Genomic DNA, 24,324 nt, shown 5'->3' with positions numbered 1-24,324 from the left:
GTAATCCACCCTTATGATTAGGCAACACACCTTTACATCTGAAACAAAAATATGGGCTCTTATTTGATGTTTCGATGTTTGTGTGTGCGAGTGGTTCATTCTGTCTCCGTGGAGTAGGTACCTAATACAGTTCGATCTTTTGCTGTACCTGTTACCTACTCGTCTCGTGTGGATGGCAGTTCTTAGCACCTTAGCAATGCGAGTAGGGGCCCTCTCATTAGCATTTCCTTTATTTAAAATATGTTCTGCTTGAGCGATAATCGATTTTCAAATGAATACTTGCTATTGCAATTTTCACATGTACTTTTCGTCTTAAATTAAATTATGTTAACTGAAGGCTGGAGTAGAGCCACACCATTACATGTTTCCTATGTACATGCAATTTATTATTTTACGAGTTGTGTTAGCTCAATTGATCGTAGGTAGAGGTATTTTGTTGTGTTTTTGTACTGAATTGATTTCATGTTTTCCACTGCACATATGATGTCTTTTGTATTTTGTTTTTATGAACTTGTTTAATTGCATTTGATTTGATAATCTGATTTTTATTGATGTTTTATTTATGTGTATTTTCTCTTGCATTTTATTGCCGTAGGTGATTTATTTCATGTATTTGTGTGGCTTATGCTGGAGTTTTTGTCCCGTAGAAGGTTTCCCTGGTCTTGTTGTGTGCGTAATATATTTATTTGTTTTTGTCATTTCTTACGCATAAGAGTTCGTCTTTTATTTAATTCCCTTCCCGATAATGTCTCACGTCCCAACACATACAAGAACCAGTTACTCAACGTGGCTCTGCTTATAGTTTTTTCCCAGAATTGCCAATGGTAAGTATAGGGTGTCAACGTTTTCGGTGTCGGCTTGATAGACCCCTAGGACCATTATAGGCCTTCCTAAGTGGTTTTGAAAAAATCTAAGCAAGAGATGCTCTGAATGACCCGAAAAGCTGTGAATGGGCTTCGAACGCTCTCCAAAGCTATAGAAAGGAGCCAAAGCTTTAGAGAGTCTTCTAACGAATTTCAGTGCTCACCATGCCAATGCTGTATGTATGTTTCGACTGAAATCCGTAGTGTCTTCTACTGGCCTAAATAAAAAAAAAACATTGTGTATTACAGTTTGTTACAGTACATACTTAGATAATAACACATTATTTAATACTAGCGCAGTATAACATTAAAATGCTGAAACATTATGTTTCAAGAGGTGTATTTTATAAAGTTGCTTATTATTCGTTGCATACTCGCACTCGCCACATTTAAAATCCTTTGTAACTTTATGTATCGACACGTGCGTTTTAAAAAGATGCTTATTATTTGTCGCATAATTGCACTCGTCGCACTTAAAATCTTTCAAAGCCTTATGTGTTAAGAGATGCATTTTAAAGAGTTGCCTATTATTCGACGCATAATCACACTGGTCACATTTAAAATCCTTTGAAGCCTTATGTATTAGCAGGTGTTCTTTTAGATGCGATTTGCTATTCGTTCCGTAATCGCAATGTGCACATTTAAAAATTTTCGTGACTTTGTGTGTTAGCAGGTGTTGGTTTAGGTAACTCTGATCGACTGTGGCGAAATTGCAATAGCTACATAAAAAATCCTTTGTAACTTTGTGTTTTAGAACGTGCCGTTTCAGGTAGTACTTATTTTTCGTTGCATACTCACACCTGTCACATTTAAAATCTTTCGTAGCTTTATGTATTTGGCTGTGTCTTCTGAAAAGGTCTTTAATATTCGTCTCGTAATCACAATCTTTACATTTAAAGTCTTTGGTAGTTTTGTGAGTCAAGCGGTGTGCTTTTAAAGCACGCTTACTACTCGATGCATAATTACACTCGCCACATTTAAAATCCTTCGAAACATTGTGCACGACATAGTGATCTTTAAAAAGCTGTTTGTTATTTGTTGCGTAATCACACTGGTCACATTTAATTTCTTTGGCAACGTTGTGTACCAAGAGATGGTCTTTAAAAAGCCGTTTATTATTCGTCGCGTACTCGCAAGTGTGACATTTAAACTCTTTGGCGGCTTTATGTGTTAGGAGGTGTTCGTTGAAGTGCCCTCTAATATTCGTTGCATAATAACAGTTTGCACATTTATAATCTTTAGCATCTTTGTGTATTAAAAGGTGCCGTTTCAAGTAATACTTATCACCTGTCGCATAATCGCAGTAATCGCATACGAAATCCTTGATAACTTTATGTCGTAACAGGTGTCGATTCAAGGAACGCTGGTTACTTGTTGCGTAATCACAACTCGCACACTTAAACTCCTTAACAACTTTGTGGGTTAGGAGGTGTCGTTTCAGGTAGTACTTATCAACCGTAGCATAACTGCAATGGTCACAAACGAAATCTTTAACGGGCTTATGTTTTACGAGGTGTCGCTTCAAGTAAGACTTACTAATTGCGGCGTATTCACAATGATTACATTTGAAATCTTTCCTACCCTGATGTGTTAGAATATGCCCTTTAAAGAGCTGTGGATTATTCGTCACGTAACCGCAGGTAGCACATTTTAAATCTTTGGCAGCTTGACGCGGTGAAAGGTGTCGTTCAATCACGACAACCTTCGAAGTTTCAGGCTTAATATCTTGTTCGTCGTACACCACGAATTTAGAATATTCGGGGTTCGGCTCATCTTTTACCGTCGTGGAAACTTGATTGCTTAGGATTTCGATACTTGAACTTCCTTCGTCTTCTTGTTTGGGTTCAATTTTGACGACTACAGAGCCACCATTGATCGACATTATTTTAAGGGGGTCCGAATGTATAGCTAGTTGTTGAGTCAATTATTTCACTATAATACAACAACACAAGCACTTCGAGGAATGCTTATTTCGTTACCATTCACAACAACCATCAAGAGAACACTTAAATAATTAAAAGTGAGGTTAAGATCATTGACTGCATTCAAAGAGTGGTTTAGTCTTTAAAGGCCGCTTGACATGGAGCAATACAACGCGCAAGAACTTGCAGAAAGAAATTGCAAGGTCAAATCCTTGCATGCAATAAGCATTGCATGGTTATTTGACATGGTGCAATTCTATTTCAATTGCCACATGTCTGCCAACAGAAGAAACATATGGATTTGTCAACAAAGTAGTTAACCTCAAATGAAAATTAAATTTTGATTGCTTGAAGAAACGTGAAAATTACAAGAATAAATAAGATTAATAAAAACAAGTAATGAGTGCGTCTCTCAGCATCATAGTTGCCGCCGCTGTATTTTACTAGGTTGGTGACACAAAAACAACTAGATTTATCCCTAGAATTGCACGATTCATGCAAGAAAAATAGCACCGGTCCTATAAAAATTGCATGCAAGTCTCTTGCAGCAATTGATCAGCTGGCTTTGAACTGCGCATGCCTTTCGCAATTTTTCTTGCAACTTGCATGCAATTGCAATTTTTATTGCTCCATGTCAAGCGGGCTTAATGGCCACTGCCAATCTCTGATTGGGTAAAATACTAAATTCACCGAGGGTTTTAAAGTTATTAAAAACAGGAACTTTAAGACTCTTGGTAACTTTAGGGCTTTATTGAACCCCCTTAAAGATCTTTAAAAATTCTGCTTATAGACTTAGAAGGTGAGGTGCTACAAGACTTGAAAGTCGTTTATACGTACGTACTCTTAACGGTTCTAGAGGAACCCAATTTAAAGCCTTTAACCTGTTTTAACGACTGCTTTCACGACCTGTAAGTATCAATATGTCTCAAATTTAATATGCTAGGACTGTATAGGCAGATGCATGTGTTGACTTACCATCTAATTGGGGGATACAGTATAAAATAAAACTCATCGCTCCGCCAATGGAAGTGAGACGCTATGAACCATACTTTAAACCGGTGCTTGAGCTACAGCCAGGAGTTTGTGATGGGCGATGACTGGTAAGAGATTTGTGTTGTTTTAAGGCGTATTCGTTTCTGGTGAGTTAGAAATTCACAAAAATCAGTTCACTTAAATCACTAGAAGAAAACAAATTTTGCAATTAGAGAAGGAAAGATTTTGCATGCATTATAACCTAGAAGAAATGGACTGGATTATTAAAAGTTTGTAGCCCTATAATTTAAATATTATGTGGTATCTTGAAGTTTATTTGTATAGGAACCTGATTCAGAAGATAAACATCAGGTACACCTCATAAAACAGTTGTTATAATTCCAGTTTTCTTTTGTTATTTGTTGTTAATTGAAGTGATTTAACTGTATGGTCATTAGGATTTGGTAAACTTTTTTTATATACACATTTCTTGATTACGTTATTGATGTTAGATATGGATGGAAATGATCACGTATCACTAATTAAAATCGAACCAAAACATGAAGAAGAAATCCATTCCGATCTCCAAGGAAATGTTTTAGTAAACAACGAAGCATTGGCTGTAATAAAGGACGAAAATGCAGTTGCTGCACAGTGTTCCAAAGTGCTTGATAATGAAGTAAAACCCCAAACCGATTGTAGATGGAATATTAAAACTGAAATTGCCAACGATTTTGAATGTGACTTCGGTCAACAGACGACAAATAGTAAGCTGCAGGTTTAACAACATATTTTAAAGCATAATGTTTCAGAAGTCTTGAACTGTGTTCATTGTGATTATGGAACAAAGAATAAACAACGGCTTCTACGGCACATTTTAACACACAAACGTAATGCGCTACAATGTGATAATTGTGATTACAAGACAAGTAACAAATACCACTTTGAACGACACCTTTTTAAACATAAAGAATTTAAATGTGCTAATTGTGATTACAAGACAAATAACAAACACTGTCTTAAACAACATCTTTTAAAACATACCGATTCTAAAGATTTTAAATGCACCAATTGCGATTATGAGACAAATAACAAATATCACTTTAAAAGACACTTGTTGAAATATACCGATTTTAAAAATTTTAAGTGTGCTAATTGTGATTACAAGACAAATAACAAATATAACTTTAAACAACACCTTTTAAAACATATCGACTCTAAAGATTTTAAATGTGCTCATTGTGATTACAAGACAAATAACAAATACCACTTTAAGCAACACCTTTTAAGACATAACAATTCTAAAGACTTCAAATGTGCTCATTGTGATTACAAGACCAATAACAAATATCTCTTTAAACAACACCTTTTAAAACATACAGAGTCTAAAGATTTTAAATGTGTTCATTGTGATTACGAAACAAATAATAAACGATATCTTATACAACACTTCTTGAAACATAGCGATTCTAAAGAGTTCAAATGCGTCCATTGTGATTACAAGACGAATAACAAATACCACTTCAAACAACACCTTTTAACACATAATGATTCTAACGTTTTTAAATGTGCTAATTGTGACTACAACACCAGTAACAAGTACTGCTTTAAACAACACATTTTATGTCATAACGATTCTAAAGACCTTAAATGTGCTCATTGTGATTACAGAACAAATCATAAATATTGCTTTAAACGACACCTTTTAAACCATATCGATTCTAAAGAATTTAAATGTGCTAATTGTGGTTACGAGACAAACAACAAATACTGTTTTAAACGACACCTTTTAAAACATACCGATTCTAAAGGTTTTAAATGTGGTAATTGTAATTTCGCAACTAATGACAAATACTACTTTAAGCAACACGTTTTAAATCATACCAGTTCTAAAGATTTTAAATGTGCTTATTGTGGTTACGAGACAAATGAGAAATACCGCTTAAAGCGACATCTTTTAAAACATACAGATTCGAAAGTTTTCAAATGTGCCAATTGTAACTACAAGACTAATCACAAATACCACTTTAAAGAACACATGTTAAAATATACTGATTCGAAAGATTTTAAATGTACCAACTGTAATTACGAGACAAATAACAAACGCTACTTTAAACGCCACCTTTTAAAACATATCGATTCTAAAGATTTTAAATGTGAACAGTGTGATTACAAGACAAATGAAAATTACCGCTTAAAGCGACACCTTATAAAACATACGGCTTCTAAAGATTTTAAATGTGCAAATTGTGAATACCAAACAAGTAACAAATACTACTTTAAGCAACACGTTTTAAATCATACCAATTCTAAGGATTTTAAATGTGCTCATTGTGATTATATAACAAATAATAAACTACATCTTAAAGGACACCTTTTAATACATACCGATTCTAACTATTTTAAATGTGCTAATTGTAATTACCAGACAAATAACAAATACTCCTTAAATCGACACGTTTTAAGACATACCGATTCTAAAAGTTTTAAATGTGCTACTTGTCATTACAAAACAAATGAGAAATATCGCTTAAGACGACACCTTTTAAAACATAAAGTTTCTAAAGATTTTAAGTGTGCGCATTGCGATTATGAGACACATATCAAATGCTGTCTTAAACAACACCTTTTAAGGCACACAAACTGTTTTGACAAGGACCAGAAATTGCTAACTTAAGTTAATGACATTTAAAATGGTCCCTAAATGTTTGTGGATGTGGAAACATTAACTACAGATCTCTGAGCAAGACATAAAGATAGAGATCAATATTAAAGGCAGCAAATTTGGCACATATTACTAGATGCAGTCGGCGGTACTTAGATCCCTGATTTTTAGATATCTACATGAATTTCTAAACAATTTTAGCTGGGAATTAAAACAGCTTAATAAGGAAGGTTATTGTTCAGAGCTTTTATTTAAAAGCGACTTCTCAATATTTTTCTTGTTTAAAACGTATTCAAATGTTGAAACATTGCACCACTTTTAGAATATGTATAAAAGTTATCTATTTACCCTCTTGCTTCAAGATTATATTTTTCTTCTCCAACTTTTAGCTGTTAGAGGACTCGAATTAGAAATAGGCATTTGCTTAGTTGTGGAAATTCATGTCTAAAATTAAGAATGAATAAATTAATCCAATCGTGCTATTCTTTTGTTTTTAAATTTAAGCGGGAACTGTTTTGATTTCGAGATTTTAAAGATGCCACTCTGTCTTCAAATCTGTCATGTTTAGTTTGCCTTGATGCAAAATGGGTCGTACTTGCGTCGTACCTTACCGATGTTTTTACGTGCCGACGCCACGCCAGCATATGTGACGTCTTCCAATTACAGAATAAACCCAAGAGGGCGCCATGCAAGCAGAATTTCCTAAATTTGTAATAAACAGAGTTGAGTTTCTATTTTGAAGGCAAGTTATCCTACCAGCGCCATCTAGTGAGGACTCAAATAAAATTAGAATAAGTAAAAATGTAACGTTAATAAAATTCTATTTATTTTGAAGAATTGTATGCGTTTCACTATAAAATAAAAGCCATCATTGCCACTGTAAATGATATGTAAGTAATCAACCTGAAGCTGCCTCTTACCGGTACTTGAGCTACAGCCAGAGCTTTTTGTACGTCAGCCGGTCAGCGTCAGCTCGTATAAAAACAGTGCCCATGCCCAGTCAGCTCCGAACCAGCTGACAGTGAAACGAAATTTGTATTGTGTAATTAATACCAAATCTATTTTTTATAAACAAAAACGTAATTGTTAATGATAACGTTATTGAAACTAGATATGGACAGAAAAGAGGTCGTACCACTCGTTAAAATTGAACCAAAACAAGAAGAAGCAATCGATTACGATCTTCAAGGAAACCTTTTAGTAAAGAACGAAGCATTGGTTACAATAAAGGACGAAAATACAACTATTGCACAGTGCTCCAAATTTCTCGGCGATAATGAAGAAGTACGTCAACAAAGTGATTGTGGATGGAATATTAAAACTCAAATTTCCGACGATTCTGACTGCGACTTCGGTCAACACTCAACAAATAGTAAGCTGCAAGTTAAACATCTTTTACAGCAAAATGTTTCAGAAGACCTTAATTGTGCGCAATGTGATTACAAGACAAATAGTAAATCCTACTTTAAACGTCACCTTTTGAAACATAAGGATTTGAATTGTGCTAATTGTGATTACAAGACTAATAACAAATACTGCTTAAAACGACACCTTTTAAGACATATCGATTCTAAAGTTTTGAAATGTGCTAATTGTGATTATGGAACAAATAATGAACAATATTTTAAACGGCACCTTTTAAAACATATAGATTTTAAAGCTTTTAATTGTACTAATTGTGATTACAAGACAAATGAGAAATACCGGTTAAACCTACACCTTTTAAAACATTCCGATTCTAAAGATTTGAAATGTGCTCAATGTGAATATAGAACAAATCATAAACAATCTCTTAAACGACACCTTTTAAAACATGTTGATTCTAAAGCTTTTAAATGTACCAGTTGTGATTACAAGACAAATGAGAAATATCGCTTAAACCTACACGTTATAAAACATACCGATTCTAAAGATTTGAAATGTGCTCAATGTGATTATCGAACAAATCTTAAACAATGTCTTGAACGACACCTTTTAAAACATATTGATGCCAAACATTTTAAATGTGCTGATTGTGATTACGAGACAAATGATAAATATTGCTTTAAACGACACCTTTTAAAACATACCGATTCTAAAGATTTTAAATGTGTTAATTGTGATTACAAGACAAATGATAAATACCACTTTAAAGAACACCTTTTAACACATAAAGTTTCTAAAGATTTTAAATGTGCCAATTGTGATTACGAGACAAACAACAAACGCTACTTTAAACAACACGTTTTAAATCATGCCGATGCCAAGGATTTTAAATGTGCTCATTGTGATTACGAGACAAATAACAAACGGTACTTTGAACAACACGTTAAAAATCATGCCGATTCTAAAGTTTTCAAATGTCCTCATTGTGATTATGGAACAAATCATGAGCAATCTCTTAAACGACACATTTTAAAACATATCGATTCTAAAGACTTTAAATGTGCTAATTGTGATTACAAGACTCATGATAAATACTGCCTTAAACGACACCTTTTAAAACATATTGATTCTAAGGATTTCAAATGTGTCCAGTGCGATTATAGAACAAATCATAAACAATGTCTTAAACGACACCTTTTAAAACACATGGATTCTAAAGCCTTTAAATGTACTAATTGTGAGTACAAGACAAATAACAAATACCACTTAAACCTACACCTTTTAAAACACACTAATTCTAAAGGTTTCAAATGTGCTCAATGTGATTATAGAACAAATCAAAAACAATGTCTTAAACGACACCTTTTAAAGCATGTTGATTCTAAACATTTTAAATGTACCAATTGTGATTACGAGACAAATGATAAATACTGCTTTAAACGACACCTTTTAAAACATACCAATTGTAAAGATTTTAAATGTGTTAATTGTGATTACGAGACAAATAACAAATATCACTTTAAAAGACACCTTTTAACACATAAAAGTGTCTAAAACTGTTAATTGTGATTACGAGAAAAGTGACAAACTCTGTTTTAAAACTAACTTTCTTAAAATTTTAAATGTGATCATTGCGATTATGTCTTCATTTTTAGTGTGTGACTTCATGCGAGGAAGGTGTATGCGTCCCAACTTGCGTTATTAACATTTAAAATATTGGCTAAACGTTTGTGAATGTGGAAACATTTAAGTATCAATTATTTGAGAGCAGGACATAAAGAGTGTCAGCATCTTTTTGTTTATAGATATAGGAGTCTTATTTCATGAGATCTAACATAACGTTGCAAAAAACACCGCTAGTAACCCTCGGTTTATAGTTATAATATGCACACCCATAGAATGGCACCTTAAAGGCCACAATATTCTCTTTACAAAAATACCCACAAAATCAAATATGGATAGTCTGCTTATAAATTAATTTTAGTAAACTAAGTCAAATACAAAATAAATGAATTTTACACATTTCACGTTTTTATTGCTTGTTATTTCCTGAAAATAAGTACTATAAAATGCATTGTTAATTAGCCGGACCTCCCCCAATCCGGAATGTATCTGAAGGTCCCGGATACGGTAACCTTAGGCTAAAGTTGTAGTTCGAGATAAATTCCGCTAAGTATCTATATCACTTCCGCATATACCTCTGCAAGAGTGAAAAGGTTAATTACACAAAAAAGGCAGATTCGTACACAAAGAATTGAAGTCGCTAATCAATCCAAATGAAAATTAATCACTGGCCAATCTGTACATACACATACAAAGTGACCTCAAAAACACAAAATGAAACTTAGCAAAGTTAATTGTACACACCATTTCTTTCCTATACAGACTAACATTGTTTGAATTGCTGACATCGAAATTAATACATTGGTTTAAACAGTAAACCCCATGCGAATACTTTCGAACGGTGTCTTTATATATGCCAACGGTACTTGCCGTTTGAACGGTGTCTCTATATACGCCAATGGTACTAGTCGTTTGAAATTTGAATCTCACGCTGATGTCACATGAGTCTTATCGACTCTGTTCAAAAACATCAGAAACAATCCAACACTCAAAACATGGAATGTACACGATTTGCGCAAACAGAATACAAACCTCGACACGATCAATTAACTAATAATAACAGATACCATACCATACTGCCGGCACATTCCACAGATAATACTTGGGATAGAACACTGAGCGGTCCCAATCCCTTCAACTGCCCTGTATACTTTATCGTCGAACGCAAACATTAGGAGAATCTAGGGACATTAGCCACCGTCACCATTTGTTTATTAATTTTTGCTATCAATTTTGCGAGCTGTTTTTGGCGATGTAAACCAGTAATAACCAGCACATTCTTTCGGAAAATCATAACATCATGAAAGAAACGCGTTTAACTGTTATGATATGTTACATTCGCTGTCATTTGAAGTTAACACCGAATAAAATATGCAATCTAGCAGAATTTCCTTTTTTTGATAGAATTATCGAAATATCCCGGAGGGCGTTGATGAACATTTAACCCAAGGTTACAAACTCGTACGTCGAACAGGAATCGTAGGTACAGTAACAACGTATTCCAAACTCCGCTGACTCTTAACGTTGAATTTGAACTCGAACTAAAACCCTAAAAGAAATCAAAGGTAACCCCCCCTTCGCTGATGACACGAACCAAATTACATACCTCTTAAATAAAGGGCTAACTGTAGATGTAGTAGAAATTGTCGACGGAAATTGTAGTACAACAAATGACAGCCGAACCTAGAGGGTTAACAAAAGGGTTCTCTAAATAAACGAAATGCACATTTACCGCCAGGTACTTACGATAAATAGAAAAGAGCACAATGTAAATCCTCACTAGAGTATAGGTACATTTCGTCCACATACATGGATGATGGCAATTAAAATTCCAGGCGTTCTAACTCACTCTTTCAGCTGTTTATCGTAAACGAAGTGTATCTCGATACGGCTTACGAAAGATAAGGAGATGTACATAGACACGCACGGATCAAGGCAAGAAAATTTTTGCGTCAAGCAATTGTATTGATAAATTCCAACAATAGGTGGAGCCATTTATAGAACCGCTTCAAAAGTTACCAGGATTTTTCAACCAGAAATAAACAGTCAACAATGGAAAAAATAAATCGTTACAAACTGTCAATATATAATTATGCGTAAATGAAAAAATTAATTTACCTTTAAATGGACATGCGTGTTCGCAACTAAGCAAATGTCTACTTCTAACTTCTAACAGGGAAAAATAGGAGAAAATTTAAAAATCTTAATAATTTATAATAGATAATAATAATAATAGTCATTTATTGGATAACGTACAAAAGAAACAATGCATAATTCTAGGGAATATTAAACTAAATTTATTACGTTATTCCAAAAGGGCGAAGTTCAGATGTGTAGCAAACTACAATCTGTTCTACCACTTAACCCTATTAATAATTTATTGTGATTTCAGATAATGGCAAATAATTATTCAACATTCACATCATTACATCACATTCAACATTAGGTACTTTTATGTTATGTATTGCTCGGAGATAATCAACACTTAATAAATATTCCACATCCACAAACATTATTATTAACATATGTTAGAACACCTCATGAAGCCACACGATTAAGAAACAATATTTAAGTTCATGAGAAATTTGTTCCTTGTAAAAACGGTTTGTGTGCCTTAAAAGGTTTGACTTATAATCGCAATGAACACATTTAAAATATTTCAAAACTTATGTGTTCTTTAAAGCGGTTTTTATCTTTTGTCTTGTAATCACAATTAACATCTTTAGCTATGTGTTAAAAAGTGTCGATGAAGGTTCCTTTTGTAATTTGTCTCGAATTTACATTTAGCACATTTAAAATCTTTAGAATGGACATGATTTAAAATGTGTTTAGAATCGGTATGTTTTAATACGTGTCGTTTAAAGTGGAAATTGCTAGTTGTCTTATAATCACAAATAGCACATTTAAAATTTTTAGAATCGATATGTTTTAAAAAGTGTCGATTAAAGTAGCGTTTGTTATTAGTATCGTAATTACAATTAGGACATTTAAAAACTGTAGAGTTGGTATGATTTAAAACATGTAGTTTAAAGTAGTACTTGTTACTTGTTTTGTAATCACAATGAGCACATTTAAAATTGTTTGGATTGGTATGATTTAAAACGTGTTGCTTGAAGTAGTATTTGTGACTTGTCTCATAATCACAATGAGCACATTTAAAGTCTTTAGAATCGGAATGATTTAAAACGTGTTTAAAGTAGCACTTGTTACTTGTCTTGTAATTACAATGGGCACATTTAAAACGTGTTGAATTGGTATGTTTTAAAACGTGTTGCTTAAGGGAGTGTTTGTAACTTGTCTCGTAATCACAATGAGCACATTTAAAATCTTTAGAAACTTTATGGGTTAAAAGGTGTCGTTTAATGTTCTTCTTGTTGTTTGTTTTGTAATCACAATTAGCACATTTAAGATCTTTAGAAACTTTATGTGTTAAAATGTGTTGTTTAAAGCAGTATTTGTTATTGGTCTCGTAATCGCAATTAGCACATTTAAGATCTTTAGCAACTTTATGTACTAAAAGGTGTTGTTTAAAGCAATATTTTTTATTTGTCTTGTAATCACAATTAGCACATTTAAAATCTCTAGAGCCAGTATGATTTAAACGGTGTCGGTTAAATTTGGTTTTGTAAATTGTTTCATAATTACAATGGGCACATTTTAAAACTTTAGAGTTTGCATGATTTAAAAGGTGTCTTTTAAGGCTGGATCTGTACTTTGTCTCGTAATCACAATTAGCGCATTTAAAATCTTTAGAAACTTTATGTGTTAAAAAGTGTTGTTTAAAGTGGTATTTGTTACTTGTCTCGTAATCACAATTGACACATTTAAAATCTTTAGAATCGGTATGTATTAAAAGGTGTCGTTTAAGATATCCTTCATTGTGTGTTCCATAATCGCAATGAGCGCATTTAAAAAGTTTAGAATCAATATGTTTTAAAAGGTGTTGTTTAAGAGATCGTTTATTCTTTGCGCTATAATTACAATGAGCACAGTTAAACCCTTCTGAAACATTTTGCTTTAAACGACGTTGTTTAATTTGCCGCTTACTATGTGTTGTGTGTTGTCCGAAGTCACATTTGAAGTCGTTGGAAATTTGAGTTTTAATATTTTCTTCACAATCAGTTTGTTGTTGTACCCCTTCATGATCGAGCGATTTGAAGCACTGTGCGGTAATCGTAATTTCTTCTTCCTTTATTGTAACCAATGCTTCGTTACTTACTAAAATGTTTTCTTGAAAATTGGAATGGAGTTCTTCTTCTTGTTTTGGTTCGATTTTAATGAGTGCCATGACATCATTTCCCTCCATGTCTAGCATCAACAATATTATCAAGAAAAATGTTCCAATTACGTTTTTGTTTATCAAAAATAAAGACAAACTTTAGATATTTTAAACAATACAAATACCTTACCAGCAACAGTCTATTTATAGCTCTTGATAGAACATAGAAGGCAAATTTGCTGCCCTCTGTCGAGCTGAGATCGAATTTTATACGATTTACGTTTTCCACTTGTTCAGTACCCTAACCTCTATTTATGTGGTGTGTAATGATCTTAAGGGGCCAACTAACTTCACTCCCGAACACTAAATTCAAATACGGCGGGAAAATACTAACAGGATATGGCAACCATGTCCAGCCTTCTCCTCTGCCGGAACAAGTGGCTCGTGATCGGATCGCCTAGGACAGAGACCCTACATTTTACTCACCGTCAAGTTGTAACCGTTACACTCGGAATGGGAGTTGCTATCGGGAAGGAAAAGAAACAGTCAAATGCGGCCTAAAGTATTTATTGCTACCCAAACGGATTCCCTAATAATTTGGAAATGCAGAAGTCCCTAACGAGTAGGCCTGTGCGAGGGAAGACCTCTGCCAGAGAAACCCTCGACTCGTGTTCGTAGAAGCTAAAGGGGTTGACGTTAATAAACAAGCTACCACTGGGTTTCCTGAAATATAATACAATACTCTTAACAGTACTTGGTAAATAGTAGTTATTGGTTAGTTTGGTTGCGTTCGTAGATTTTGTTTTTGATGTTAAGTATCCAGCCTTTGTCATAAAGGTATGGCCATCTCAAGTTTATAAGTCTCTCTCTGTAGTTTAAACTGTTGTATGGTTCCATTGCCAAAATCGACCTTAAGGTTGTTGAATTGTTGCATTTGGTGCACATGTTTACTATAGAACGCGTGCAGCACGTGACCATAAATCAGCTGTTAGTAAGCCTGTGGATACACCGCTGTTGTTTATACGGTATAAACTTTCAATTATTAAAATAAGAGTAAGTACTTAAATTAATTTCTATACACCCAAAACAATGCCCAACTTTTGTGCTGTTGCTCAGTGCGGAAGTAGAAGTAATAGGGACAAGGCAAGGATGCTATATAATATAGGATTGCCTGATCCCTATACTGTGCAATGGCGGCTAACATATGCAGGACATTTTCATGATCCATCATAGGATGATTGGCACTCCATTCATTTAAGAGGTCCGTGTATGAACCTGAAAGTTGTTATTTTGTTAACCCTTACCGGTACTTGAGCTACGGCCAGTGATCATTTAGGTTTATAGTTATCATGAGCTATAGATAGGACTGTTGCTGGTAAGAAATACCAAAGTTTGTTTTTATTATTGATAAACAACAATGTAATTGATAACGTTATTGATGCTAGATATGGATGAACATGATGTCCTACCACTCATTAAAATCGAACCAAAACAAGAAGAAGAAATCCATTCCAATCTTCAAGAAAACATTTTAGTAAGCAACGAAGCATTGGTTACAATAAAGGACGAAGAAATTGCCATTTCTGCACAGTGTTCCAAATCGCTCGATAATGAAGTACAAAAACAAAGTGATTGTGGATGGAATATTAAAAGTCATATTTCCAATGATTTCAAATGTGACTTCGAACAACACAAAACAAATAGTAAGCTTCAAGTTAAACTACATCCTTTAAAGCAAAATGTCTTTCACTGTGCTCATTGTGATTATGTCACATGGAATAAACGATATCTTAAAAGGCACCTTTTAAGACATGTCGATTCTAAAGTTTTTAAATGTGTTCATTGTGATTATGGAACAAATAATGAAGGATATCTTAAACGAAACTTTTTAATACATAGCGATTCTAAAGATTTTAAATGTACTAATTGTGATTACGAGACAAATTACAAATCGAATCTTAAAAAACACCTTTTAAATCATACTGACTCGAAAAATTTTAAATGTGGACATTGCGATTATGAAACACATTTCAAAACCAACTTTAACCGACACCGTTTAAAACATACTGGCCCTAAAGATTTTAAATGTGCTAATTGTGATTATGGAACAAATAATGAAGGATATCTTAAACGACACCTTTTAATACATAGCAATTCTAAAGATTTTAAATGTACTAATTGTGATTACGAGACAAATTACAGATCGAACCTTAAAAAACACCTTTTAAATCATACTGACTCGAAAGATTTTAAATGCGGACATTGCGATTATGAGACAAATAACAAAACCAACTTTAACCGACACTGTTTAAATCATATTGGCTCTAAAGATTTTAAATGTGCTAATTGTGATTACAAGACAAATGATAAATACCGCTTTAATGAACACCTTTCAAAACTTACGTTAATAATAATGTCTGTGCATGTAGTAATGATTATCTCAGAGCAAGACATAACATAAAAGTAATCTGTTATTAATTAATTAAGATTCTCCAACTTATACCTGTTAGAAGTTAATTAGAATTAGAAGTAAGTAGACATTTGCTTAGTGGCGGAAACGCATGTCGATTTAAAATATTTTAGATAAAGAAATATAATAAACTACTTTATATGTAATGTAATTCTCCATTTTTTGGGGTTCGTTGAGATTCTTTAATATATAAAAGGAACCACAAATGTTTTTGTTCGATTGCTTTATAGAAACAATAAACATTTGTGGTTCCTTTTATATATTAAAGAATAAACTATTGGTATATGGAGAAACATCCAGGCGCATGAACGAGACCAAGAACTTAATTCAAAAGATGGGGACGACCGCAGCCGGCATCTAACGGAGGAATTTTACACTTGTTACAGCATGTTTGCATATGAAATTTCTACGTTACCAATGTAGATATTTACAGGACTACCAAAAATATGTTAGTGTAGAAGCAAGCTCATCTAAAAACTATAGCGCATATCGGATGCATGCGAATTCGCCTTTACTTATTAATCTAATTGAGTGAACAGTATAAAAAAAAACCCAAGGCTCCGCCACTGGAAGTGAAACGTTTTTGAAACAGAAAATTGACCCTTACCGGTACGTGAGCTACAGTCAGAGTGTGACTAGTGACTACAAATGTGTATTGTTTATTATCAAATTTTATTTATGATAAACAAACGAAATTGATAACGTTATTGATGCTAGATAAGGTAGATATGGACGGAAATGATTTCCCACCATTCATTAAAATCGAGCCAAAACAAGAAGAAGAAATTCATTCTGATCTGCAAGGAAATATTTTAATAAAGAACGAAGCATTGGTTACAGTAAAGGACGAAATTACCATTACTGCACAATGCTCCAAATCGCTTGATAATGAAGGGGTTTCAGAAATATTTAACTGTGATCATTGTGATTATGGAACAAAAAATAAACAACTGTTTCGACAACACATTTTGACAAACAGACATGTGCTACAATGTACTAATTGTGATTACAATACACATAATAAATACCACTTAAAACGACATCTTTTAAATCATACCGATTCTAAAAATTTCAAATGTGCATATTGTGATCACAAGACAAATAACAAATACAACTTTAAAGAACACCTTTTAAGGCATTTCGATTCTAAAGATTTTAAATGTGCTCATTGTGATTATGGAACAAATAATAAACGATATCTCAAACGACACCTTTTAAAACATGTAGTTTCTAAATATTTTAAGTGTACGAATTGTGATTACAAGACCAATAACAAAGACAACTTAAGACAACACCTTCTAAGGCATACCGATTCTAAAGATTTTAAATGTTCTCATTGTGATTATGTAACAAAAAATAAGCGATATCTGAAACGGCACCTTTTGAAACATATCGATTTTAAATGATCCAATTGTAATTAGGAGACGAATAACAAATACATCTTTAAACAACACCTTTTAATAGATTAATGGATTTTAAACATTTTAAATGTACCAATTGTAATTACCCGACAAATATCAAACGCTACTCAACAACACCTTCTAAAACATAAAGTTTCTAAAAATTGTAAATGTGCTCATTGTGACTCATTACAAAATCCCATAGCTCTCTCTGCATCGGTCAAACAGAGAGTGCACTTTGTTAAGGTTTATAGCGATACCCACCACATCGTACGTACAAACTATAACGATAACCTAAATTTTTTTTGTACTGTAGGTACCCACCGTGATTTTCAGTACGTAGATACGTATGAAAGTGAAAATACTTTGTTATCTCATTATCACTGGCACACTATTTGTAACAAACATAACCTCACTCTTGTTAAAAACGGGCCAACGGAAACGTAAATGCCGAACTTCAACCAGCTATCAACCCACCTTTACGGTACTTGAGCTACAGCCAGGCTTTATCTACGTGCATTGGTGCATTTGTTTTGTATACCTCATATATAAAAGAGAAGTATACTCCGTTCAATAGTTGTCCAAGTAGTAGGCCATGTTAGGGTGATGAAATTCACTGTTTATATGTGCTGTCACTCATTAGGTTATGTCCATTTTATACAAAATGATAATTTCCTGTCAATTTGCAAAACCTAGTTGCCAGATTGAGATGCCCCAACCTTAACAACTTCCTGTGAATATGATTGTCGATACGAAGCACCCTATACATCATGTAGGTTACACAAGCTGCCAACAGAAATCTGGTGGGATTACAGAAAAGGGAAAGAGAGCGAAGATGAGACGGATGGAATTTCTTGGAAGAGGACATGTGTTTACAATTTCAACACCAGTCCACTTTTTTTTAGAAATGCGGGAAATGCAGGGAATGGGCGATTTTGGGGTGGTTTAGGGGTATTAGCAGATCAAATTACCGCGCGGCTTGAGTTGGTCAAATAAATAGGATTTAACATGTGTGTTCATGGTCTTTGTCTTGTAACCGGCTGAAGTGTAAAGTACGGCTTGTCTTGAAATATTTTGTTATACCTTAATCATTGCTGTGTGCTTTTGCTTTTTTATATCAGGTGAGGTATTTGCTTTATTCAATTAATCTATAAATGTGTGTAACTTGAATGCAGATTGTAACCCTTTACTTATGTACTTACTGAATTCAATCACTTGTACCTTAAATGTGTAACCTTTGTTGGTATTGGCAATCATGTTTCATTGTCGGTAGGGCTGTATCTGTGCTTTACATACTTGCATGTGTACATATTTAATTTGTGTATTGTGCTTTTTAGTCACTCTCGATTATTCCATTGCATTTCATTATATTTGTTTATTTGGGACTGTGAGTAATCAAGAGGGAAGTGTGCTTGTTTAGAGGGGATCGAGCTATTCAAGTTTATACGGCCTTGGTGAACCTAACACTAACATTTTCACTCGTTCCGAACCCAACAACTTTAGCCCTTGACTACAGGGTCTCCACTGGTCTTGGGTACTTCCCCCCGCCCGGCGAGGTATATTTGACATTTCTTAGTTTTGTCCGATGTATGTGTTGTAATACCTGGGGAATGGCTCGATCCCATTTTGGTTACTCATAGCGTGTTTGTAGTAGTTACCCCGATTTCGAGAGGGCTCAAAAGTGCTGTACATTGGATGTTGTTCATTATAGGACTACTCCGAATTAGATTTCCCTGCAGTTTTCCTAATTCGTAAGGTAAATGCCGGAGTAGTATAGAACTGCTTAAGACCCTCTGCAGGGGCACCGTTTTGGTATTAGCTGCAATATAAACTTAATCAACTATTGCTTTTTGGTGTTCCTTACCCATAAAACGCCCTCAGTGCCTGCTGAGAACCCAGTTATTACACAACGTAGGTGTCCTACATGACGATCACGATCTTAGCGCACTCGGAGTGGCCCCAGAGTAACAGGTTCTCGCGGGAAATGTAAGTGAGAATATTCAAATAGGCAGCCATGTTAGTGTGGCATTCCCGCTACTACAGAATATGGTCCAATATCCGTGTGTGACTTGAAGTTGACATTAGCTCGCCGAGATATTAGGAGGCTAAGATCATCACAAGATTTAGTTTTGGATTTTGTGGTAATTTTGTTTAAGGTTAATACGTATAAATTTCATGAGAAACAACTTGCTCAATACGTTTCATACTTTATTGAGTAGGCAAATGGCTCTAATGAACATTATTAATTTCAAAAGGCTGTTATATATTTACAATTATATGCTTAGTAATAGCTAGATACCTAACTGCGCTTGAGTGTAGTTCTTGCTTCTACGGTGCCATTGGAATGTTCTTCCTTGGGTCTTTTGTTTTCCGTCTGTGCTGTTTGATGATTAGTACATTTCTGTTAATCTTATTTACGGCGGGTAGCTTCCTATTCTTTGGGGAACCTTTTAGTCTTAGAGCAGCTGCCTGATGGAAGTAATTGATTAACCACCCAAAGGGCTGTAACTTTTGAACTAGTAGCCCAATCTTGGAACTGTTTGAAATTATGGATTCTACAGGCCACATTCTATAAGAAAATTTTTTTTCCGGGTCGATCTGAGACAATTTTTTTTTCGGGGCTCAAAAAAAGGCAGTGTATAACCTTCCTTTTTTACCAAAAATCGACTACACCAAAATTTCTCGGGAAAACACTTTTTCTTATTAATTTGGGTGCGTAGAATCCAAATCAATTCGTACTTTTTCGATCAGACTTCTCAATCAAAAGTTATAGACTAGAAACCAATTTCGAAAAAAAATTCAAAGGGCTGTAACTTTTGAACTAGTAGCCCAATCTTGGAACTGTTTGAAATTATGGATTCTACCTCGTTACTATTTGAAGTTTGTAATAGATTACACCCTTCCAAAAATCCAAAACGAGACCCCGCATGCAAAACAGTAAAACGCTCCCTTCTGATTTAATTTTAGACGGATTACTTTTAATTTGTGAATCGTGTACCCCTTTTCGGACGCTGGATCCATTTTGGAAAATCCAAGTTTCGTCCAGATACACGAATGTTATATTTTCACTTGAATTTTGTTATTGCAAGAATTTCCTCAAAAATGTAATTTTGGATGCAACAACATATTTTTGTTCACAGAGAATTTTACGTCCATTTACGTGTTTGTATTTATAACCCATTGATTTTAGAATGTTGTATAAGGTAGTTTTCCCCTTATCAAAATCAAAATTTTCCCGCGCGTCCCTTAGTAAGTCAGCCAAAGTAAAGTGTTCATTTTTCGAGTGATAATTCCAAATCAGTCGTTGCAAATCTTCCCGAAATGAAAAATTTTTATATATAAGTTTTAGGTCGTGGGCCAAAAGGTTTCAATTCAAAAGTATCCAGCCGGATAATTCTTTCAATGGTTTTTTCTGATACCTAGAATAGTACAAACCCCAAAATTAGACCGAAAGTTAAGTTCAATGCATAAATACTCACATCCCAAATGTTACTAAGCCGGGCTAAGATTTCCGCTTTCCTTAGGTCTGGCCTGTCTGTTTTGTAATGCCTGTAGGCTTTTAAAATTTGCATTTTAGCATCTGAATTTATGATTTTCGGCATATTTGCTTAATAAAAATCACAATTGACTGATACGTATCCATGACGCCGATATTCAAACATATTAGGTCTAGTGGCAAACAAAGTGTGAAAGCACTGACAACATTGTACGTTTAACCTCAAATAGTCAAATTAGACATTCCTGTACTTCGCAACTGATTCTGATAGGGAGTTTTAATTTTATTAAACAAAAACAAAATTCCATGGCTACCTACTTGGGCAATAACTATTGAACGGAGTATATATGGATAAACGAGTGGACACGCCTATCACCAACATTGGAAGAGGGAAATATACTTCTGTCATTAGAAGTCAAATAGGCGCTAATGCGCATGCCTGTTATTATGAAGTGTTATTTACCAAGCATTTACTCCAGTTTGACATAACGGATTGAGGTTAAATTGTTTGTTTTGTTTATGAGTTATTGAACTTTTGTTTAATTTTAATAGTAAAGAAGACTTTCGTAGTTATATAAATCAGTGTAGGTAAGTGATACACAATAATTGTAATTCTCTAATGCTTGGCAATTTTAGTGTGTTTATTACTTAGAAATAAAGAATGCAGGCACTTGTGGGAAAGTGGATTCTTCGGTTTCATGGCACAAGTAACTTATAATGCAATTATCTGTAATTCATTTATGCCATACTTGTTTGTAGATTCCCAAGTGAAAAAAGCAACAAGAATCGGTGACTGCAAGCATGTGAACTATCGGAATTCGATGATGTCAAAACAAGGCTGTGTTCTCGTCATTTTAACCGTTATGACTGCATTGATTTGGATGCACCCAAGCAGATTATTGAAAAAGATGCAGGTTTTATTTTTTGAAATTTTCCGTCTTTATTATGCAAAAAATTGAAAACTAATACGGTTGATTCACGTTAAAAAATTTTTTCTACAAAAAACCTTAATACATTTTTGCTCTAAAATAATTTGGGGAGCCAATAATCGTATGCTATGAATTTTACATTGAAATCCCTATGATGCGTTACGCAAGTCACCACCCTGTATACTAATTTCATGCATTGCGAATGATTCCTTTACGCAAAGTTGACGTAATAATTTATTATATAAACATTAATTCGACGTTGTGAATGCAGCTTAATTATGAATTGTTAATTGTGCGTATTCATTTTAAGGTTCTGACTGAATGCTACTTTAATGACAACCCCCCACTTAAAAAAACGTAAAGTTGACCTTTACCGGTACTTGAGCGACAGCCAGAGCACACGTCAGCGCAAACTGTTTATATTGTTGATAAACAAAGTTTCTTGATAACGTTGTTGATTCGTGATATGGACGAAAATGGTGCCATACCACTCATTAAAATGGAACCAAAACAAGAAGAAGAAATCAATTCCGATTTTCAAGATCATATTTTAGTAAGCAACGAGGCAATAAAGGACGAAATTACTAACATTACAACACACAGTTCCAAATCGCTCGATAATGAAGAAGTACAACAGCAAACTCCCAACGATTTTGAACGTGTCTTCGGTCCACACAGAACAAATAGTAAGCTGCAAGTTAAACAACGTATTTTTAATTGTGCTCATTGTAATTATGGAACAAAGAGTAAAGACCTACTTAAACGGCACATTGTAACACACAAACGTAATGAGATACATTGTGCTCATTGTGATTACAAGACAAGTCATAACTACCGCTTTAAACGACACATTTTGAAACATAGCAATTCTGTATGTACTATTTGTGATTACAAGACAAATATTAAATCCCAATTTAGACGACACCTTTTAACACATAAAGTTTCTAAAGATTTGAAATGTGCCAATTGTGATTATAGAACAAATAATGAACATTATCTTAAACAACATCTTTTAATTCATACTGATTCTAAAGAATTTAAATGTACTCGTTGTGATTACGAGACAAATATTAATCATCGCCTCAAACGGCACCTTTTAACACATAACCTTTCTAAAGCTTTTAAATGTGCTAATTGTGATTACAAGACAAATGTTAAATACCACTTTAAACGACACTTTTCAACACATATCAATTCAAAAGATTTTAAATGTGCTCATTGCACTTATGGAACAAATAATGAAAAATATCTTCAACGACACCTTTTAAAACATATCGATTCTAAGGATTTTAAATGTGCTAATTGTGATTACCAAACAAATGATAAATGCTACTTTAAACGACATCTTTTAAAACATACCAATTCTAAAGATTTTAAATGTGCCCATTGTGATTACACGACTGAGAGAAAATACTACTTTAAAGTGCACCTTTTAACACATACCGATTCTAAAGATTTTAAATGTACTAATTGTTATTATGAGACAAACAACAAATACTGGTTAAAACGACACCTTTTAAAACATAAAGTTTCTAAAGATTTTAAATGTGCTCATTGCGATTTTGAGACACATAACAAATACTGTATTAAAACCCACCTTTTAAGGCACACAAACCGGTTTTCAAAGGAACGCATTTCTCCTTAACTTAAATATTAGTTATTTAGTGTGTGGCTTGATGAGATGGACGTATACTAACTAGATTTTTCGATATTTACGTGAATTCCCGAAAACCAAACAATTTTAGCGGAATAAGCAAAGTTATCGTTCCGAGGTTTTCTTTAAAATGTAACGAATGTAACTCATTTAGCTGTAGATATTAGAATTATTATATATCAGCATTTGCTTAATTGTATTTAAGGTCATTTTTAAAAATAAAGAAATATTTATAAATATTAAATTCAATTGACTTTTATCACAAAATCGTATATTTCCTTGAAAATGAACCACCAGTTGTAATTTTGATACAAAAAACTAACATTTACATACATATTAGGAATGTAAGGTTTACCATTTACAAATGTGGATGGTCTGGTAATAAATAATTTCACAAACAGAATACAAACATCGACACAATCAAGTACCTAAAGTCATACATCAAGAATAAAGCTCGTGAGCTCATATTACAAATACACTCCACAGATAATACTTGAAAACCACACAAATAAATTATACTGTGATTAGACATGATACAGACCAACTTATTCACAAGCACAACACGCTAGATTACACTTAACTATAGATAGCATTCAATAATCTATTTACCAAAAGCGCATGCGGAAAAAAAATTGTGTTAATTAATTTTATAATTTTACTAATTTGCGTTGGAAAAATGTTAATCTTTTGTTAATTTTGTCAAAGCAACTTATTGTATCAAAAAAGTATTAACATTTGCAACAAAT

At 33.7% G+C, this 24,324-nt stretch overlaps 5 protein-coding genes across 15 annotated transcripts; 3 read left to right on the top strand and 2 right to left on the bottom strand.

Moving 5' to 3' along the window:
• Nucleotides 1-1,163: 1,163 nt before the first annotated feature.
• Nucleotides 1,164-2,985, bottom strand: LOC116180350 (gastrula zinc finger protein XlCGF46.1-like). Its single transcript, XM_031500294.1, has one exon. The coding sequence runs from the start codon at nt 2,743-2,745 to the stop codon at nt 1,171-1,173; it is 1,575 nt and encodes a 524-aa protein (XP_031356154.1). The 5' UTR covers nt 2,746-2,985; the 3' UTR covers nt 1,164-1,170.
• A 678-nt stretch (nt 2,986-3,663) lies between these two features.
• LOC116180346 (oocyte zinc finger protein XlCOF6-like) lies at nt 3,664-6,900 on the top strand. 6 transcript variants are annotated; one of them, XM_031500285.1, is made up of 4 exons: nt 3,664-3,693; nt 3,743-3,885; nt 4,270-4,524; nt 4,570-6,900. In XM_031500285.1, exons 2-4 carry the CDS (start codon nt 3,879-3,881, stop codon nt 6,432-6,434), a joined length of 2,127 nt encoding a protein of 708 aa, XP_031356145.1. In that variant the 5' UTR covers nt 3,664-3,693; nt 3,743-3,878; the 3' UTR covers nt 6,435-6,900. The 6 variants fall into 6 exon arrangements, with proteins under 6 accessions (XP_031356145.1, XP_031356146.1, XP_031356144.1 ...); XM_031500286.1 differs by having other exon boundaries at nt 3,743-3,924; XM_031500288.1 differs by lacking the exons at nt 3,664-3,693; nt 3,743-3,885 and adding exons at nt 3,940-4,047; nt 4,103-4,129.
• A 4,731-nt stretch (nt 6,901-11,631) lies between these two features.
• On the bottom strand, nt 11,632-13,957 carry LOC116180348 (gastrula zinc finger protein XlCGF46.1-like). 2 transcript variants are annotated; one of them, XM_031500291.1, is made up of 2 exons: nt 13,820-13,957; nt 11,632-13,718 (listed from the first exon to the last, which is right to left on the bottom strand). In XM_031500291.1, the coding sequence occupies exon 2, from the start codon at nt 13,714-13,716 to the stop codon at nt 12,133-12,135; it is 1,584 nt and encodes a 527-aa protein (XP_031356151.1). In that variant the 5' UTR covers nt 13,717-13,718; nt 13,820-13,957; the 3' UTR covers nt 11,632-12,132. The 2 variants fall into 2 exon arrangements, with proteins under 2 accessions (XP_031356151.1, XP_031356153.1); XM_031500293.1 differs by lacking the exon at nt 13,820-13,957 and having other exon boundaries at nt 11,632-13,412; nt 13,458-13,805.
• Nucleotides 13,958-13,962: 5 nt separating this feature from the next.
• Nucleotides 13,963-16,197, top strand: LOC116180356 (zinc finger protein 525-like). Of its 5 annotated transcripts, none has more exons than XM_031500305.1 (2): nt 13,963-14,682; nt 14,746-16,197. In XM_031500305.1, exon 2 carries the CDS (start codon nt 15,068-15,070, stop codon nt 16,088-16,090), a length of 1,023 nt encoding a protein of 340 aa, XP_031356165.1. In that variant the 5' UTR covers nt 13,963-14,682; nt 14,746-15,067; the 3' UTR covers nt 16,091-16,197. The 5 variants fall into 5 exon arrangements, with proteins under 5 accessions (XP_031356165.1, XP_031356167.1, XP_031356166.1 ...); XM_031500307.1 differs by having other exon boundaries at nt 13,963-15,004; nt 15,075-16,197; XM_031500306.1 differs by having other exon boundaries at nt 13,963-15,019; nt 15,075-16,197.
• A 6,098-nt stretch (nt 16,198-22,295) lies between these two features.
• On the top strand, nt 22,296-23,779 carry LOC116180355 (gastrula zinc finger protein xLCGF3.1-like). Its single transcript, XM_031500304.1, has 2 exons — nt 22,296-22,477; nt 22,528-23,779. The coding sequence occupies exons 1-2, from the start codon at nt 22,401-22,403 to the stop codon at nt 23,567-23,569; spliced, it is 1,119 nt and encodes a 372-aa protein (XP_031356164.1). The 5' UTR covers nt 22,296-22,400; the 3' UTR covers nt 23,570-23,779.
• The last annotated feature ends 545 nt before the right edge of the window (nt 23,780-24,324 follow it).

Source organism: Photinus pyralis, unplaced genomic scaffold (assembly GCF_008802855.1).
Source record: "Photinus pyralis isolate 1611_PpyrPB1 unplaced genomic scaffold, Ppyr1.3 Ppyr1.4_LG9, whole genome shotgun sequence".
In the NCBI taxonomy this organism is placed as follows: domain Eukaryota; kingdom Metazoa; phylum Arthropoda; class Insecta; order Coleoptera; family Lampyridae; genus Photinus; species Photinus pyralis.
Note: the sequence above shows the minus strand (reverse complement) of the source record. Positions and strands in the feature narration are given on the sequence as shown.

Bases quoted from the DNA above. Each gene is read 5' to 3' on its own strand.
- LOC116180350 (XM_031500294.1), bottom strand. From the start codon at position 2,745: ATGTCGATCAATGGTGGCTCTGTAGTCGTCAAAATTGAACCCAAACAA.
- LOC116180346 (XM_031500283.1), top strand. From the start codon at position 4,008: ATGCATTATAACCTAGAAGAAATGGACTGGATTATTAAAA. The intron at 4,048-4,269 runs GTTTGTAGCCCT...TATTGATGTTAG, and splicing joins AATGGACTGGATTATTAAAA to ATATGGATGGAAATGATCAC. The intron at 4,525-4,569 runs GTAAGCTGCAGG...ATAATGTTTCAG, and splicing joins CGGTCAACAGACGACAAATA to AAGTCTTGAACTGTGTTCAT.
- LOC116180348 (XM_031500291.1), bottom strand. From the start codon at position 13,716: ATGGAGGGAAATGATGTCATGGCACTCATTAAAATCGAACCAAAACAA.
- LOC116180356 (XM_031500305.1), top strand. From the start codon at position 15,068: ATGCTAGATATGGATGAACATGATGTCCTACCACTCATTAAAATCGAA.
- LOC116180355 (XM_031500304.1), top strand. From the start codon at position 22,401: ATGGTGCCATACCACTCATTAAAATGGAACCAAAACAAGAAGAAGAAA. The intron at 22,478-22,527 runs GTAAGCAACGAG...TACAACACACAG, and splicing joins ATTTTCAAGATCATATTTTA to TTCCAAATCGCTCGATAATG.